Genomic DNA, 17,115 nt, shown 5'->3' on the forward strand with positions numbered 1-17,115 from the left:
GGAACGGCTCGAAGCGAGAAGGCCTTTAAAGGACATGCCCGAGAGCGGCCGGGAGCTCTCCGCTTGGGGCCGGGGCAGGCTGAGCGCCTCGCAGGTGGCCGCGCATCCCCTGCTCGGGGCACGGGGCCCCATCCTGCGGCCTCTAGCAGGGGGGGAGAGCTGCTGTCTGTGGCTAGAGAGCAGAGCTGGGGCTCAGCATCAGCCCCCACAGCAGGCTCAGGGTCCCCGTGGAGATGGGGGCAGCCCTACACCTTCATAGGGGGGCACAGCACAGAGCTAAACCAGGATGGGTGGCGAGGAGCCCCCGTAGTGATGTGTTCAAAGCCCCGTCCCTCCTGCCCCCACTGGCAGCCCCGTTTCCCCCAGCCATCAGCCCCACTGCCCCTTTCCCTGCCCGACCCCTCTGCTCAAATCCATCGCATCCCCTAAAGCCGCTTTCTTCCCCTAATGAGCTTACTCGATGCTCACAGGGGGCAGCCTGCAGGCAGGCATCGCCATCAGCCTTCCCCCTGCCCCTGCTGCAGGTCTTTGGGGTCTGCAAATCCCCCAAAGCCTCAGAGGGCAGCCAGCAAACGGGGCAGGGCTGGCCTGGCCTCGTACCCAGCTGCTGAGGGCACAGGATGCGGCCCTGGGGCCAGGGAGGACTCGGAGAGAATATCTGAGGCTTTGAAGCAGGAGCTGTGCAGTGCCACGGTGGGATGAAGCTTCTGAAATGGCCACCAGCAGCTCTGCCCCACCAGGCTGGGGTCTGCAAATGCCCCTGGAGCTTCAAGGAGGTGTTTTTTGTGTTTTTTTTGTTTTTTTTTTTCTTCCATCCTGGGGCAAAGAAACCCTGCTTGGCCCTGACCCGACAGCAGAGCTGCTGGGAAGCCATGAACCATCTTAGGGGAGGGACAGCCCCAGATGCCCCCTGCCTTCCCTGCAACACACCTACCTAGCGACACAAGCAGTGGTGTGCATGATTAGCACCAATTAATGCCAATTAGCACCTTGTAAGCTCACACTGCCAGCGTGGGTGAGGGAAATAGCCACAGCCGTGCCCCAAGGCAGACTGGCACCGCCACCTGCTGCCTCATACACCCTTCAAAGGCCTCCCCTAGGATTCCCCCTTTTCCCCATCTCTCTGTGCTGCTTGCTGCCCATCTCCAAGAGTCTCAGGGTGTGAGGGCTGGTCACTGGGGTTGGTCAATCCCACTTCCCAGGGGATTTTCTGAGACCCACTGTGAGCAGAGGTTGCTGCTCTGAGCTGTGGGAGGATGCTCGGGGCCCGCAGTGGCAGGGCCGGACCCATCCCACCAGTGGTACCACCAGAGGCAGCCAAGCCAGGTGCCAACAGGGGTGATAAACCAGAGCAGCAGAGCTTTCCCCCTCACCTCTAAATTTGGGGTTTCCCTGGGAAGGCAGAAGAAGTCTCCAGGCACGGTCAGGTTTGCACAGGCACTGCTGATCCCATTGCTAACCCCTCCAGGCACCTCAGTGCTTTGGAAAGGGGAGCCCCGAGCAGAAGGGAAGACCCAGGCACCTGCCTGCTGCATGCAATACCATTCCCCTCCTTGCTGGGCTCCTTGCTGTCAGCATCACACGAGGGGCTGCTTGGGCACGTGGGTCTAACCTGCACGGGTTGGTGCTGATGCTTTTTCTTGTCTCTCCTCGACACTGCCTGCAGCCAGGACACACACAGTGGCGTATGGGAGTAAAAGGGGGCAGAGAGTGGGAGCTCAGGGGATGGAGGACGGACACCCTGTATATACCAGTGCCTTCCCATTGACACAGCCTCATTAACCAGCCCTCATTAACCAGTGCAGCCTGCTGGCCCCATCCCTGCAGGTGCCCTCCTTCCCCCCCAGGAGCAGCAGCCTGGCCCTGGGCTGGCAGCACGCCGCCCTCCACAGCCTCTGCCTGAGCCTTCTTGCAGATCCACGGTTGCAGAAAGCAGCTCTGACGGACACACAGCCCTAAAAACACCACCACGTCAGTTCCCCGCACCAGAAAAGAGCTTTTCTGCCTAAAAGCTCCTCTGTTGCCCACCCACCCCCATGCCAGGGGGTCCAAAGAGAAACACCACCCCTTTATGCAGGCCGTTGTATCCACAGAGCCTCTACCAGCATTTGCTAGAAGCACCCAGGGACTTTTATTTATTCTTATTTTTCAACCTGGGAGCGCCTATATCACAGTTAAGCTCTAGGGCCTTAAACAAGCGCAAGCAGCCCCACGCACAGACCTGCTGAAGGATGACGCAGAGCAAGACCCTTGCTGGGACATCTCCAGCCCCGAGAGCTGAGCGGCTGCTGGGGGCTCGGGGTTCAGCCCTCGTGCCTCCTCCGGAGGGGTCCCGCAGGAGCTCACGGCCCCAGCATCTCCGTGGGGCTCCTCCCGAAGCTGCGCTCAGACGGCGGGGACGGCGGTCATCTGGATTATCCACTTCTCGGCTCGGGAAGAAAGCCGCTCAGACAGGCACTGGCTGCTGCTGCTGCGGCAAAGATGATTTATTAGGTCGGTGCGGGGGGCCCAGTCCTGCAAGAAGCACAAGGCGAAACCCCAGCCCTCGGCCAAACGCATCTTTGTGTGGCCCTGATCTCCCCAGCTGACAGGGAGCTGGCAGCCACCAGGCGTCCCGAGGGAGAGCACGACTCTCTTATTATGATTAAAAGCTCGCTGGCAAAACAGAGGAGAAAGAATGGTTTTGCTTCTTCTAGTTGAATTTGAAATTTCAGGCTGATAAAAGGCTGCTGAGCCTTTCCCAGCGCGGCTCGCTCTGAGCATCCCAGCCACCAGCTCTCAGCTCAAACCTGCACCAGCCTCGGCGTACTGGGGATTACACCCGTGTGATTCACAGCTTGTCACCAAAATGTGGTCACAGGATGGCTTCCCCAGCCCCAGCATTACTGCAGGAGGGGACACACAAACACCATGGCTTGGACGAGTCTGCAGCGGAGCAGAGCAATCGCGCACACAATCGCATCGAGTTAATTTCCCTGAAAAAAAAAAAATATTAGGCCAAAAAGGGAAATCCCCTCCCTGCGATGAAGGGGATAAATCTCTACAAAAGAGGAAGCAGATAGGGAACCACTGTCAAATATCCCAAATAAATCAGCTGAAAATTATACACTGCCATGTACAGGCAGCCTAGGAAACCTCTAAACAACACTTCAGACCTTTCACTTCACCGATACTGCCAGTAAATCAAGACAAACACAAGCCCGGCCCTGGCTCTCCCTCTGTTCCTGGATAAGGTTCTGCTGAACTATAAAACCTGATGGATGTTTTATGACACTTCCACCTCTTTGCGCTGTTTGAGCTGGTTTTAGAGCTCCTGGGAGGGTCAAGAGGAGTCAAAAGTAAAGTTTTCCGTGGGGGAGCTACAATCCACCACAGAAATGAGCAGCTTTCCCCCAGCACTTCTAGCATCTCCAGGGTTCACTTCCAACTTCTCATGGCTTATCTTGCACGTACACCCCAGAGGAATCCATTGTACTCGATAAGCTGCAGCCAGCAGCACAAACACAGCTAGCAAGGCTCTTTGCACAGGCCAGCATAAAGCTGCTCAGCAGAACAGGAACTCCCCCTTACCGTTTGCAAAACTGATCTCTGACTACTGTTTCTCGAAAAAAAAAAAAAAAAAAAAAAAAAAAAAAAAAAAAAAGCATGTAGGCTGGCCCAGTAGCTCCAGATGAGTTGGAGATGCAAGCTGTGCGTGGCACATAGCAGCCAAGAACAGCCTGTTCAAATGAGACAGCCACCTAAAGAAAGCAGCGAGCAGCTACAAAAACAAACATCCTGCAGCACGGAGATGCACACCGCAGCCAGACGACTTTAAACCATTTACAGCTCTGGTCAGAGAGGTCCCAGGGTTTCCCTCTGGTTTTATCGATACACAGCACACGTCCTGCCAGCTCTTCTCCAGCAAGGACACGGGGAAGCTGACTGCCAGGTGAGTTCTGGAGACGAATTTGTCCTCTGTCATCATCATGCGACCAACAGCCCCAGCCAGACAGGGCACCTAGGGACAAGGACACCGAGGTCACTTACATTGGTAGACGTTTTACAGGGAAATTGTGAAGACTGCAGCCTGCTACCTAATAAAGCCAGAACAGCAGGCTCAGACCGTGATGATCAGGGCACAATTTCTATTTATGTCACATTATGGGCAGCCCTACAATAGCTTCAATACACTCAGCCACTAACACACTGGTATGCAAATACATCAACAATTTGGCTCTCTTGAGGTTTCTTTCCTCCAGCTAGCGTAGACTTTGAAGCTTCATCAGTCCACTGTCACCTAAAATAGCTTGAGAGATTCTTACTATAAAGAAATCTGTGCTCTCAGCATTAAGAGCATCACTTAATGCTTCAGAGTTTCATTTCTCTGGCTGGGTCTAAACATTAATGAGCAAACTTGAAGCAGCAACATGTCACACCTACGTGCTTTAATCCCTCTTCTCCCTTTGTAGATGTAAATGTTTATGAATTTTTAAACAGTTCCTGAAGTATGCAATGCTTCAAAACCAAAATACACCATCACAAACCCCAGTGCTGACCGCCTTCAGAGTGCATCCACCCTCTCACAGCCACATCTGTTCAGTCCTCTGGCCAACAGGTGTCCAGATGAGGTTTCAAGGGGTGCTTTCAAGGATACAGAACTGAAATCTGGACAGAGTCAGGCTATAGAGACACATTTTATTAGTGTATTATTAAATACCTTAGCCAAAGGAAGGCCAATTATTGCCACTTTGCAGAACAGAAATGTGATACAAAGGAAGACTTCTCCTGTATGCCATGCAGGAGAAAAAAAAAAAAAAAAAAAAAAAAAGTAATATTTCCAGAAGAAAAATCAATTTTTACCAGTTCTCCCTTTAAACTCCATTCCGCTGCATTAACTTATGGGTTCTCCCTTTCCTAACAATCGACATCCATCACAAATTCCTCCTACACAAATCACTAGCTAAGGTGTTCCAGTTTCTGGTAGTTATTTCCCTTCACAGGACAGCAACTGGGCAAAGCTCTTTAGCACCAGATATGCCGAATATGGAAAGAAATGAAGATCCAAAACTGAAAGAAGTGAGATTTGTAAATCCCAGCAGACCAGAAAAACAACCCAGCAGAGCAACGCTGCAGTGCTCAGGAATCAGCTGAGCTGTCAAGAGAAAAGCTGACATGCACAAAACTTACCACTTGTGCCTTGGCTCATCTGAGTCGATGTAAAATCATGATGGTCAATTAAGCCTAATCCAGAGCTGTCATCTTCAAACAGTCTCAAATCAATTTCTGTCTTGATTTAGCAGTGTGCTCAGGGCATTAAGAACTGAGGCTCCGTGAACTCCACCAAGCAGTACTGCTTGCTTGTTACTTTGAAATATAACAGTGCTAGAAAAACACTTGAAAAGCAAAGGCTTTGAACAAGATGACCCTTTGCTCCTCACTACAGATTACAAGTTTGTTTTCCTTACAGATAAAAAAATAAAATAAAAACAAAGCTCTCCACCCTGTTTCCTGTGTGCAGAAAGGAGCTGAAGGCAATGCCTGCCCCTGGAAGAGGGCAGCAGCACAGCCTGAAGGAGCAGCCAAATGGCGCTGGCATTGCCTCAACACACAGATATGGTGCCAGGGGCTGGGCCATCACATCTCACCTTCATCTGTTATCAGACAGCAGGTTTGACCTCCTCAACCTGGGCTACCAGCTTAGCTCAGAGCTGGAGCCAGGAATGAGCAATGTGCTCTGAGGTGAACTGCTGCTGGGAAGGCACAGTGCTGCTCAGCTGTGAGAAACACCACATTGCACTCTGTTTGAACAGGACACACATTCAGGTTGATTTAAACTACTAATGGCACCTGGTAAGACACAGATGTTCAGTCAAGCTTTCAGAGATACTGGCACAGGGTAGAAAATACCACAACATCCAGCATAGTCATCAAACCAAAGGGGACCTGAAAGCAGAGAGGGCTTCTGCCATTAGCAGGCTAATCTTTTTTCTTCCCTACGTGCATCTGTGCAAACCTCATCCTGCAGCAGAGAGTGTCCTGAGCATTAAGGGAAGCAGGCATTTAATGCAAACCACACGTCAGATACAGGACTCTGATTACCAAAGTCCCACTAGGTTAGGGCAGTTTGAAGGCAGAGCAGACTGCTCAGTGCAAATGAAATCAAGGGACTAAGGGTACCGTGACAGATACTGAGTGTTGCCCCTTTCCTCACCACCTTCACTAGATGCAGCAAGAGATTCCTAAGTTTGTCTGTACTTTAGTTCAGTGGGTTTATACATCCACACGTGTAATGGCTGAGAGAACATGCCTGGCTGGAGGGCTGAGCAGCCGTTGGTGAAACTCACAGGTTCTATACTACAAAAACACCCTCCCCCCCAAAAAAAAAAAAGTATATATAACCACACCCTGCCTTACTGGGCAATGCAGGGACCTACTTGATGGAAAACCCTTTTGTGTAAGAGAATATAGGAAAGTGGAAATATACTCAAGAACATACTCAAAGTGGAAAGTGCTGCCAGCCTCAGCCCTGGGCTCACTTCAGCACCACCCCACCCACATCCAGAAGTGAAGTACCTGCATGACATTAGTTGATTGTGAACATCAGAACGGATTTTATTTTCCGGTGAAAAAAGACATTCTAGAGGTTACAACCCATTTCCCCCAGCAGCCTTTATGCAATAACCCTCTCCCAGCCCACTGCCCTGTCCAACACCCCTCACGCCCCCAGGGCTCCGGCAGCAGCTCAGTTGGGGGCGATTCGGGGCTTTGCAGTGCCATCCCGGCGGGTGGCGGAGAGCTGAGAGCCGCCAGCCTCCCTCGGCCGCCCCGCGGCGCAGCGCTGCCACAGGCAGACCAGCGGCTCCTCCTCCGCTGCCATCTTGGACGGGGCAGGCCGGGAGGGGCGCACGGCGCCATCTTGGGAGAGGCGGGGGAGGAGGAGGCGCCATCTTGGGAGAGGCAGGGTCAGAGGGAGCCGCCATCTTGAGCGCGGCGCCCACTGCGGGTAGCTGGGGCTGCAGATCGCCTTAAACACGTTCGCAGAACCCTCCAACACACGCATTCCCTCTTTCCACGACCTTAGTCAAGGTGCCCAGAGACAGACCAGACATAAAGAGGCTGGAAACTTCACGTTTAACTGAGAAAACCCTCATCTTCACACCCCAGGGTAGATACCACCCATATCCCAGCACAGGGACTGCTCTGGGATAACGCCACGACAGCCCCAGCCCCGCTCACAGCAGGGCAGCTGAAAGCACAGCACCACACAAAGCCCCGGGCAGAGGCACACCTGCAGCCTCCCCCTGCTTTTTGAGCCAGTCGTTGGGTTCCTGTCTTGCTGGTGAGCAACATAAAGGCATCCTCCATCCAAGGAAACCTGCAGCAGCTCCGTCAGTGCTCACCTGGGAGGAGGAGAGGAGAGAAATCAAAAGATTTCCTAGGGAAAGGAAAACAGGGAAACCCGCTGAGCCCAGGCAGGGACATGCTCCTCACCTGGCAGGTGCTCCTAGCACAGCCTGCAGAGATTTCTTTAGGGCTGCATTGCTGCCTTCCAGAGCAGCTGCCAGGCGGCTCCGGTGGGCTGGTGTGACCTGGGGGGGAGAGCAGCAAGGAGCTCAGAGCCATATCACACCAGCAGAGCCCCGTGTCCTTCAGGGCATCTATTCCTTGCAATGGGAAGACGAGACCCCAGGGCCAGGTCCTGGCTCAGCTGCAGCCCCCGCTGACAGCCCCTCAGCCTCCCACTTGCACCCCAGAGCTAGAAAACACCAGACAGCAGCAGCACGCCAGGCATTACTCACATGGCTTTGGTACATGGTGAGCACTGCTGTCACCAGCTTGGCATAACTCAGCGATGTGGCGAAGGCCGGGGCCTGCCGGCACAGCGTCAGCACCAGGAGGTCAAAGAGCTCGGGGGGCAGCGCCTCCTGTGAGAGGAATGGGAGTGGGGAGGATTGCTGGCCATTGCTGCTGGAGCCAGCTGGGGATCTGCAGGGCACAGGGCCCTCACCTGCCTCCCCAGCACGGCCAGCACCACCGGCAGCAGCCGCTCCGACAGAGGAACCTCCAGGACCTGACTAAAAAGGACAGTGAGGAAGAGATGTGCCATGCTGCTTGCACAGCCCTGCTGGATCTGCAGGGCAGAGCTCAGCTCCTGATCTCTTACCTCAACACCAGTCTCACATAGTCAGGCTCCAGGCACTCCTCCACGAGCTCACACAGCAGCTTGGTCTGTTCAGCACCTGCAGGAGCAAAGCAGAGGCTGCCAAATCCACAGGGATGTGCTTGACCCTTCCTGTTACCCCTTCAACCCAGTCAGGACACCCAGAAATCAGCTGGTGTATTGTGTGCCCCTTCTAGGGCTCAGATAATCCAGCTTTCTTCAACCATCCGTGGCAAAAGGTTTAATTGCCAGCAGTCCCCAGCAAAGGGGAACGCTGCCCTGGTGAAGGTTCATGGAGGATTCTCTTCCTGTGCCAGCAACGCCTCCCCTCAGGGAGGTTTTGGCCCAGCATTAGCAGTTGCCCAAAATCCCCAAGCCTGTGGAGGGATGGCAGCTTTTCTCCAGGAGAGCTGATGCTGGAAACTGGCTTTGCCTCCCTGTGCATACAAGCACCTGTAAACCCATCTTCCCACCCAAATTCTGAGAGCTCACCTGCCCAGATTACTCCAGCGCTATTTCTGTGTCCTAACACACATTTTAGGTGATAAATGCCCTCAGAGACAGCACCCTGCAGTTCAGGCTTCCCTGCCCACTGGGTACAGCCCTCCACAGACCACAGCCTGCCTCTAGCTGTCCCCAAAACCACCCATGCCTCCCATGAGGACAGCCCACAGGAGGGCTCGAGCCCAGCACACCTTCCCCTGGCTCCCGCAGCACCGGAGCCACCAGGACCTGACAGAAGGGCTGGGAGTACTTGGAGCAGAAGGACGTGAGGGCAGCCATGAGGTGGCGGGAGGGCGGCTGTGTGAGGGACAGGACCTGTGGAGAGAAAAGATGGGAGGTGGGGACTGCAGGTAAGGAAACGGGGTAGAAAATAGGGCAGAGAATCTCGGAGACCTCTGCCCAGGCACTTACTCGCTTGAGGAAGAGCTGCTCAGCCAGGACGGCTGCGCTGGCGTAGCTGAGGTCGGGTGTGAGAGCCAGCAGCCAGCTGCAGAACCGCACCAGGAGCTGCCCTGGGCACGTGGAAAGCTGGAGGAAGGCGCACAACCCCTCGAGCTGGGGACAGCAGAGGGGACAGAGACGTTAGGGACAGCGGCAGGCCCTTTGCAGCTATGAGGACACCGATGCTCACCTGGCTAGCAGAGCAGTGGCTGAGGACACGCAGCTCAGGTGGGATGCTCAGCTCTGAGCGCTGCAAGGAAATGCAACCCCTGGGTAATGCACCAAACCAAACCCAAAATACAGCTCTAGGGCTTCCCTCTTCCCTCCCGCCTCCCCACTTCAGCCAGCACTGACCCCACACACTGCAGAGCTGGCAGCTGGGCTGTCTTTTTAATCAGTCATCTCTGAGAAACCCATCTCCTCTCCCATCCCTCCTGGAGGCCCTCAGAAGAACCCATTTAGCCCATCTGCAGCAAGGAGAAAGGCCAAAAGAACACTTACATTGGACTCTTGCAGCAGCAGCATTTTCAGCCTCGGTCCATGCATCTGGGGAAAATGCAGTAAAGGGAAAGAAATGAGACTGAACATTCACTGGCTGGAAAGGGGGAAACCCTCAGGTAGGGAGTTGCTGGCTCAGTTTGCTTCCTGATTTCTAGGAAAAGCACTTTGGGAGGGTAAGTTCAAAGGTAAGTAATGACACCTCTTATTTGCACAGCAATTTTCAACATCCTGCTGTTTTGAAGCTGGACAACAGAGCTATCTGGCGCCAAGCACCAGCCCTGCACAGCCACCTTTTAAAAGGGAAGGTGAAAATCACAACGCCCTTAGAAAAAACAGCACAGCCCCACAGCTGCAGCTTGCTGTCAGTCTGCAGAGAGCTTGGGCTCCTTGCCTCGAGCAGTACCCCCAAATGAGAATTATTTGTCTCTAAGGTACCTGTGCCATGCACACAGCAGCAGCCCCTTAGGGAGGCAGCAGCCTGAAGGCTCCCAGGGGACTTTTCCTCTGCGGTGAGGCTCAGAGGTGTCCCCAGGAGACACAAGGATGCTCCCAGAACAGCATCCACCTCTCCACTAGGCAGGAGAGGTTTGGGGAGGGGAGTGCACAGATCTAGCATGGAGCTGGATTTCCCTCATACCGGGAAAATTCACCTAGGATGAGACCAAGAAACCCCCCAAAATTTGAAAGCCTCCCCAGCACCTGGATAAAGGCCTGGACCTCAGCTGCCACCTCTGTCTGAGAAATCCTGCCGGGCTCCCCAGCTGCATCCTGCTGGGAGCTTTCCGGAGCAGCCCCAGCCGTGCTCTGAGCAGACCTGTCCCCCGCAGTCTCCGCAGGCATCTCTTCCACCCCTGCTTCACCTTCTCCGTCCTGGCTTCCCGGCAGGTCAAACACCACCTCCTCCAGCAGCACCCTCTTCCCTCCTCTCCCCTCATCCGGCTCCAGGCTCTCCTCGGACGCTTTCTTGCGCTTCCCACCTGGGAGCACGGAGTCAGCCGCGTCCCCTGCGGCACCAAGCTGCTCGCTGGGGCACCACTTCAGTTTTCTTTGCCCCTCCAGTTTGCTCGGGGCAATTTTTTGGCACAGGCACCTGAGCTGCTGCCGGCAGGCTGCTGTCAGGGCAGGGGGTGGAGGGGAGAGCTCCTCACCCCGCAGCCCCCGCTGCAGCAGGGCCCCCAGTGCCTGCACCCAGGGGTCCAGGTTGGGGTCCCCCCTCGCAGCCCGCAGCAGCTGGAGGACGCAGTCCGCTGGCACCACCGCTGCCACCGCCTGCAGCAGGGAGAAGAGGTTTCTCTGGCACACGACAGGGAGCAGCAGCAGCCGTGGTTTGCTGGAAAAGGGGAGAAAATGAAGAAGGAGCGCATCAGAGCAAAGTCCTGCATGGCCCCAAGTCCTTATGTGCCCACCCCACCCATGGAGAGGGGTCTGAAGGGAACAGAACCAACCCCTCTACCAGCTTTTGCAGACAAGCTGGAAAAGCAGCAGCTCCCTGCTACAGCCCATTGCACCAGAGGGGAGAGGACACACAGAAATTGGGCACCCGATGTCCCAAACACCCCCCCACACCCCGGGTTTTGGGATCGCAGCCGACTCACACAGCCAGGGCCTCCTCCGGCCCCTCCAGCGTGGGCTCCTCCATGCACAGGGCGGCCGTGAAGCCTTGCCAGGGGAATGGTCCCTCCCGGGCCTGGACCCGCTGCAGGACGCGGAGGGCAGCCAGCGGCCCCGAGGGGCCCGAGGCCAGAGCGTGGAGCAGGAGGCGGCAGGGCTGGGCCAGGAGCTTCAGCCAGGGGAGCTCCATCACTGCCGGGGGGGCTCCGCAGAGCCTACGGGAAAAATGGGGGGCACCGGACACCCAGAAGGGTGCCGGGAGGGTCCGTGCACCCCCAGCCCCGGAGCAAACCCATGGGTGCTCCTCCAGTGGTTGCGGGGCTTTGGGGGGGCTCCCCACTGCTGGGGAGGGGGAAAATTTGGGGGGTCGTGGGTACAGCGAGCACCCCAAAGAGCAGCCGGACCCCACACAAACCACCCACAGCACCCACAGCTCCCCCCGGAGAGGCTAGAGCCTGAAAGGCACCCACTGGGGGGCAAAATAGGGGAATGGGGGCACCCGCAGCCCCCTCCCCACCCCCCGGAACCCACCCGCGCCCCTTTGGGGCCTTTCCCGCGGAAAAAGCGCGCGCTGTATGCAAATGAACCCCACGTGCGCGCCTTATGCAAATGAGCCCTTAAAGGGAAACCCTCCCCGCTCGCAGCCCCAAGCCCGGGGGTCCCCTCTGTGTCACCCCCCCGGGAAGCAGGTGGCGCAGGCAGCTTTCCACAGCACGTTTTTATTATTGCACGATTTCCAAAAGTTTGGCTAAAAGCAGTGTAAAAACAGTGCCCCCCCCCACCCCCAACCTGTGCATTAAAAACCCCACTGCCCCCATCCCAGGGGAAAAGGGTACGGGGAGGGGGCTGCGTGCCCCAAAACCCCTGCGGCTCCATCACCGCCAGCCTCCTGGGGCTCCGGCCAGAGCACGTTCCCCATCCCGCCCTGCCCCTACAGCGCCCTCCATACCCACAGCCACCCCAAAATGAAGCCAGGAGCAGCCGAACCCATGAAAAGCAGCTGGCTGCCCTCCCAGCAGGCAGGTCCCTGGCACCAAGAGCACCCAAGGCTCACTGGGGAGGGGTCCCAAAGGGTCCCGAGGTTTAGTCGGAGTCGCTGGAGTCCCCAAAGAGCATCTCGTAGGCAAAGGTCAAGTACCGGGAGTCCGCCTCCAGCAAGGCCCTGGTGAAGGCCCATCCTAGCAGGAAGGAGTCGTCCTCATCCGAGCTCCCCAAGGGAGAGGGGTTGAGCTCCTGCAGCACAGGACAGAGCGGGAGCCCCAGCCTGAGCCACGTCGGGCATCCACATAGTGCCCCAGGACCCCCCAGGACACATCTCGTGGGGCACCCCAGCCCCCCAGGACGCATCTCCCCACTTACAGCTCTTGTCCTTGACCGCTGCGGACCACGCCGCGGTGGCCGGCCGCCGGGCAGCTCGTGCAGGTAGATGCAGTCCGACCTGAACGGGCAGCGGCCGCGGTTCTGGATGAAGAACTTGCACCTGATTTTCCTGCAGGATTCAAAGCCCAGTTGTAAGCACGGCTCCTGGCACAGCACAGAGCCCAGCGTGCTGCGCACTCACCCCGTCCGCGCCTTGAAGCGCTCGATGAGCTGCTCCTTCTCGCCCGCATCCGAGACCCAGTACTTGTGGGGGATGTAGTAGCTGGAGGCGACCCGGCACTCTGGGCAAGCCCTGGGTGAAGGCAACGCGTGCTGGTGGGTTTCCAGAAGGGAAACAGCCCCCAGCAGGGCTCAGGACCCACACAGGATCCCACCACCACCGCCTCACCCCGCAGCCATGTCCCATCCCCTTCCCAGCTCCCAGGAGCCGCACCACCAGACCCAAGGAAGGAATTGGGGGCGCAGAATAGGGCACAGTGACCATCCCCACGCTGCCCTGAACATCCCCCCCGTGTGCTCACTTGATGACCTCGCTCTGGAAGTCCCGGCTGCGGCGCCAGGTGCGGATGCAGCCCAGGCAGAACGCGTGGCTGCAGTTCGGGAGGATCCCGAAGAGCCGCTCCTCCGGCAGCGCCTTCTCGCACACCCGCTCCATGCAGATGCCGCACACCACGGCCTCGCTGCGCGCCCTCAGCGCCGCGGCAGGGAGCGGGGCTGCCGCAGCCCCCTGCTCCACGGGGACCTGCGAGCAGAGCAGCACAGCGTTGCAGCCCCTGCTCCATCCCTGCCCCAGCTTGTGGGACCAACACGGGGTGATGGGGGCAGCCCGGTCACTGGAGACCCCCCCCCCGAGCCCACCTCTGAGCGCTCAGCCCCCGTCGCCGTCTCCACCGCCGCCTCTCTGGGGTTGGGGGAGTTTGGATCCGGTCCCGGTCCTGGCGGGTGGGAGCCTGCAGGTAGGAGAGCTGTTAGGAAAACACATCCCAGCCCCTCAAAGGGCCAGGCCAGCTGCTTGCAGGGCACAGGCTCAGCAGTTCAGATCCCCACCCAAAAAAAGCAGCCAGGAGGGGTTTCCACAGCCCCAGCTGGGCCCTGCCCGGAGATAGAGGGAAGGGGATTTGGCTCAAGGGTCGGTGTGCTCAGGATGCCCTACCACGACCCCCAACACCCCCAGCCCTGCTGCTCCCTGGGGCAGCCAGCACCTACCTGCAGCACCCCGAGCTCTCCAGTGGATGAATTCCTCATGAACAGCTCGCCCCGAGGGGTTGCTCAGCGCTGGGACGTTCTCTTTATCATCCTCTTCCTCCTCAACCTCCCCATTTGGGAGCCTGAAGTCTGCTTGCATCGCCCTGGGGACAGCGGGGACCGAGGTGCGCCAGGCACCGGGGGCCACGCTGGGCACGGGGCTGTGGCGGCTCCCGGCTGGCAGCGGCTCCTCCTGGACGTGCTGGAAGCTGGAGGAGGCCGGGGATGGACAGAGGGACAGACGGACAGGGGGGTGTCCTGGTTTCAGTTAGAACAGAATTAATTTTCTTCCTAGTAGCTGGTGGAATGCTGTGTTTTGGCTTAGGATGAGAAGAGTGCTGATAACACCCCGATGTTTTAGTTGTTGCAGAGCAGTGCTTATACCAAGCCAAGGACATCTCAGCCTTTCGCTCTGTCCTGCCAACAGGCAGGCTGGGGGTGCAGTAAGAGCTGGGAGGGGACAGACCCAGGACAGGTGACCCAAACTAGCCAAAGGGGTATTCCATAGCATCTGGGGTCATGCTAAACAATACATAGGGGTGGCTAGCTGGGGGAGGGGGCCGGACTGCTCGGGGTTAGGCTGGGCATCGGTCAGCGGGTGCTGAGCAATTGCATTGTGCATCACTTGTTTGTACATATTATTATTACTTTCCTATTATCACCATTGTATCATTATTATTATTATTGTTGTTATTATTTTGTTATTATTATTTTCCTGTCTTATTAAACTGTCTTTATCTCAACTCACGGGCTCCACTTTCCATTTCTCTCCCCCGTCCCAGAGAGGGAGGGGGGAGGGTGAGCGAATGGCTGCGTGGTGTTTAGCTGCCGGCCGGGTTAAACCACGACAAGGGGTCAGCCCCACACGGCACCTCCTGGGCCCCCCGTCCCCCAGTGGCACCGGGTGCCCCTCACCTGCAGCGCTCGCCGTAACCGCAGGCCCCGCTCTGGAAGTAGCGGCACCGCGGGGCCGATTTGGGGTCATGGGAGAAGCGGCAGCTGCGGCCCCACCGGCAAAATCCGCGGGCAAAATTCCTGCAAATTGGGAAAAAAAACTACGTGGCCAAGGGCTGGGGCCAGCCCTGGTTACCCCAAAAGCCAGGGGCTGGGCACAGCCCCCTCCAGGTGCTGGCTGTGCCTGGATGTGGCCAGGTTTTCCCATCCGGCTAATTATCTCCTGGCTAATTGCAAAGCAAACAGAGCCCAGGGGCTGGGCTGGGGCTGAGCAGCTGCTGCTCAAGCCCGGGGGCTCTCCTGGGGGGGGGGGGATGAGGGCAGAGGGGGCTGGGGCAGGCCCCCAGGAGGGGCAGAAGGCAGCAGCAGCTCTTGGTGCGGGGCTGGCGGGGAGGGGGGTGCCTGGCCAGGACCCCCAGCTCAAGGGGACCCCCCCAGCGCTGCCCTCTCCAGCCCCACAACTTCTGGGGGAGACGGCAGGGGGATGCTCAGTGCTGTCACAAACCTCTCTCTGCCACCCCCCTTGAGGGTCCCACAGCCCATCTCCCCCCAGAGCCCTTCCCGCAGCCCCCTCACCCAGCCCTACCTGCACAGGGGTCTCGGGGAGCCCCCCCGGGCCCTTAACACCCCCGATGCTGAGCCTGCCTCCATCTCCTCTGGCTGCCTGTAGGGCCATGACCCTCCCGGGGGTATTTATGGCTTTGGTGGGGTGGGCACACCCCTTCCCACCTGAGCAACCCTCACCTTAATCAGCTTAACCCCTGCCCTGCTGCTCCTAGCACTGTCAGGAGGCTGGGTGGGGGGGGTCCTGTCCCCGCGGGGACCCCAAGCAGAGCCCGGTTCCCACCCGCACCCCTCGATTTGGGGCCCCCCAGGGACTGGCAGAGGAGAGGGGGTGCAGGGGGCAGTGCCAGCAACCCCCAGCCCCTGGGCTGGAAACCCCCATCCCGATGGCTCGAGAGGAATCCCACAAAGAAGGGCCGGCCGCTCAGAGGTTCTTAAATATTTAGTTGCGATTTATTTAAAGTCAAGTCAGTTCGTGGGCACTATTTATATTATTAAAAACACTTGGAGGCTTGTACTTCTAGCAAAAATATACATTTCAGTTTGAGGGTTGGTACGCTGCCGGGGAGGGGGGAAGAGGAAAAAGCTCCCCAGGTAAGGGGCACGCGAGCCCCGGGTGCCACCGGGGGGAGGTTTGGGGCCAAATCCCCCAGGTTGGGTGCAGCGTGCGTCTGCGGTGCCTTCCCCAGAGGACTTCAAAGTGCTTTAGAAATTTAGGTCATTCCTAACTCCCCCGCGAGGTAGGGACACGGGAAGGGGCCGGGCGGGCTGCGGGCAGGGAAACCGAGGCACGGTGAGGAGCCCGAGGGCAGCGGCAGGGGTTTGGGAGCTGCCAGCCCTGCGGCGCTCCAAAGGGATTATTGCACCAGGGAAAGCCACTACCCTGAAGAGGAGGAACACAAAACCCATTAATCCGCTCTCGTGTCCCCCCTGTGGGATTATCGGTGTTTGAATAAGGCTGCTGGGGACGCAGGGATGCTGCAGGCAGCACCCAGCTTCGCAGGGCACCCAGCCCGCTCCTGGGGGGCACCCACACCGGGTCCCATCCCGGGCACGGGCAGCACCGCAGCATTTTGCTTCACCTGTGTCACGGAGCGAGGTGAAGCCCCGGAGCTGCTCGGGGCTTGGGCAGGGCACGGAGCCTGAAGCTGCCCCCTCCTCGCTCAGGGGAACTTCCCCGGCACGGCGCCCTGCGAGCAGCCGCCCTCTCCCTCGCCTTTGAGGAATACTTTGAGGCATTTAGACCAGGGGTCACAGCTGCAAGGCTCCTTGCAACCAGGGCACTTGTTAATCCTCGTATTTCCCCTCGGAGCAGAGGGCAGGTGACAGCGTGGCTCCCTTCCCCAGCAGGGGAAACTGAGGCACGGCCATTAAGAGGGGCCGAAGGCCACCCAATTAGGCAGCAGCAACACCAGGCTGGGCTGCAGCCAGCTCCTGCTCTCCCCAACGCTGCTGTTCCCCAACTTGAAGCCTTCCAGGCTGGTCCCACAGCCTGGACAGAGTGGGATCATCAGATCTGAGCCCTTTGTGGCACCCTCCTGCCCCGTGTTCCCTTCCCCTGTCCCAGTAGATGTCCCCTCGCTGTGCTGGGCTCTGCGGGCTGGCCGTGACTTTCCCGGTGCTGGTGCTGCCGGAGGCTTTGCTCGCTCTGGTGTTTGCAGGGATCCCGGTGCCTCTGCCCCACAGCCCCAGCTTGGGAAGGGAGCTGCAGGACCAGGCATGAGCCCCGCTGCCTCCTCCCAGCCTTGCACAGCCCCAGACCTGGCCCCGTG

At 58.0% G+C, this 17,115-nt stretch overlaps 1 protein-coding gene across 1 annotated transcript; it reads right to left on the reverse strand.

Annotated features, from left to right (window-relative positions):
- Positions 1 to 7,378: 7,378 nt before the first annotated feature.
- On the reverse strand, positions 7,379 to 11,390 carry FANCE (FA complementation group E). Its single transcript, XM_032203026.1, has 11 exons — positions 11,185 to 11,390; positions 10,289 to 10,919; positions 9,590 to 9,634; positions 9,279 to 9,338; positions 9,059 to 9,202; positions 8,839 to 8,962; positions 8,147 to 8,222; positions 7,991 to 8,057; positions 7,782 to 7,907; positions 7,474 to 7,571; positions 7,379 to 7,382 (listed from the first exon to the last, which is right to left on the reverse strand). The coding sequence occupies exons 1-11, from the start codon at positions 11,388 to 11,390 to the stop codon at positions 7,379 to 7,381; spliced, it is 1,581 nt and encodes a 526-aa protein (XP_032058917.1).
- Positions 11,391 to 17,115: the final 5,725 nt, after the last annotated feature.

The sequence above is a fragment of the Aythya fuligula genome, chromosome 25, assembly GCF_009819795.1.
Source record: "Aythya fuligula isolate bAytFul2 chromosome 25, bAytFul2.pri, whole genome shotgun sequence".
NCBI lineage: Eukaryota > Metazoa > Chordata > Aves > Anseriformes > Anatidae > Aythya > Aythya fuligula.

Bases quoted from the DNA above. Each gene is read 5' to 3' on its own strand.
- FANCE (XM_032203026.1), bottom strand. From the start codon at position 11,390: ATGGAGCTCCCCTGGCTGAAGCTCCTGGCCCAGCCCTGCCGCCTCCTG. The intron at 9,635-10,288 runs GTGCTGGGGAGG...CATTTTCCCCAG, and splicing joins AGGTCCAGGCCTTTATCCAG to ATGCATGGACCGAGGCTGAA. The intron at 7,908-7,990 runs GTGAGGGCCCTG...TTCCTCTCACAG, and splicing joins TGGCCGTGCTGGGGAGGCAG to GAGGCGCTGCCCCCCGAGCT.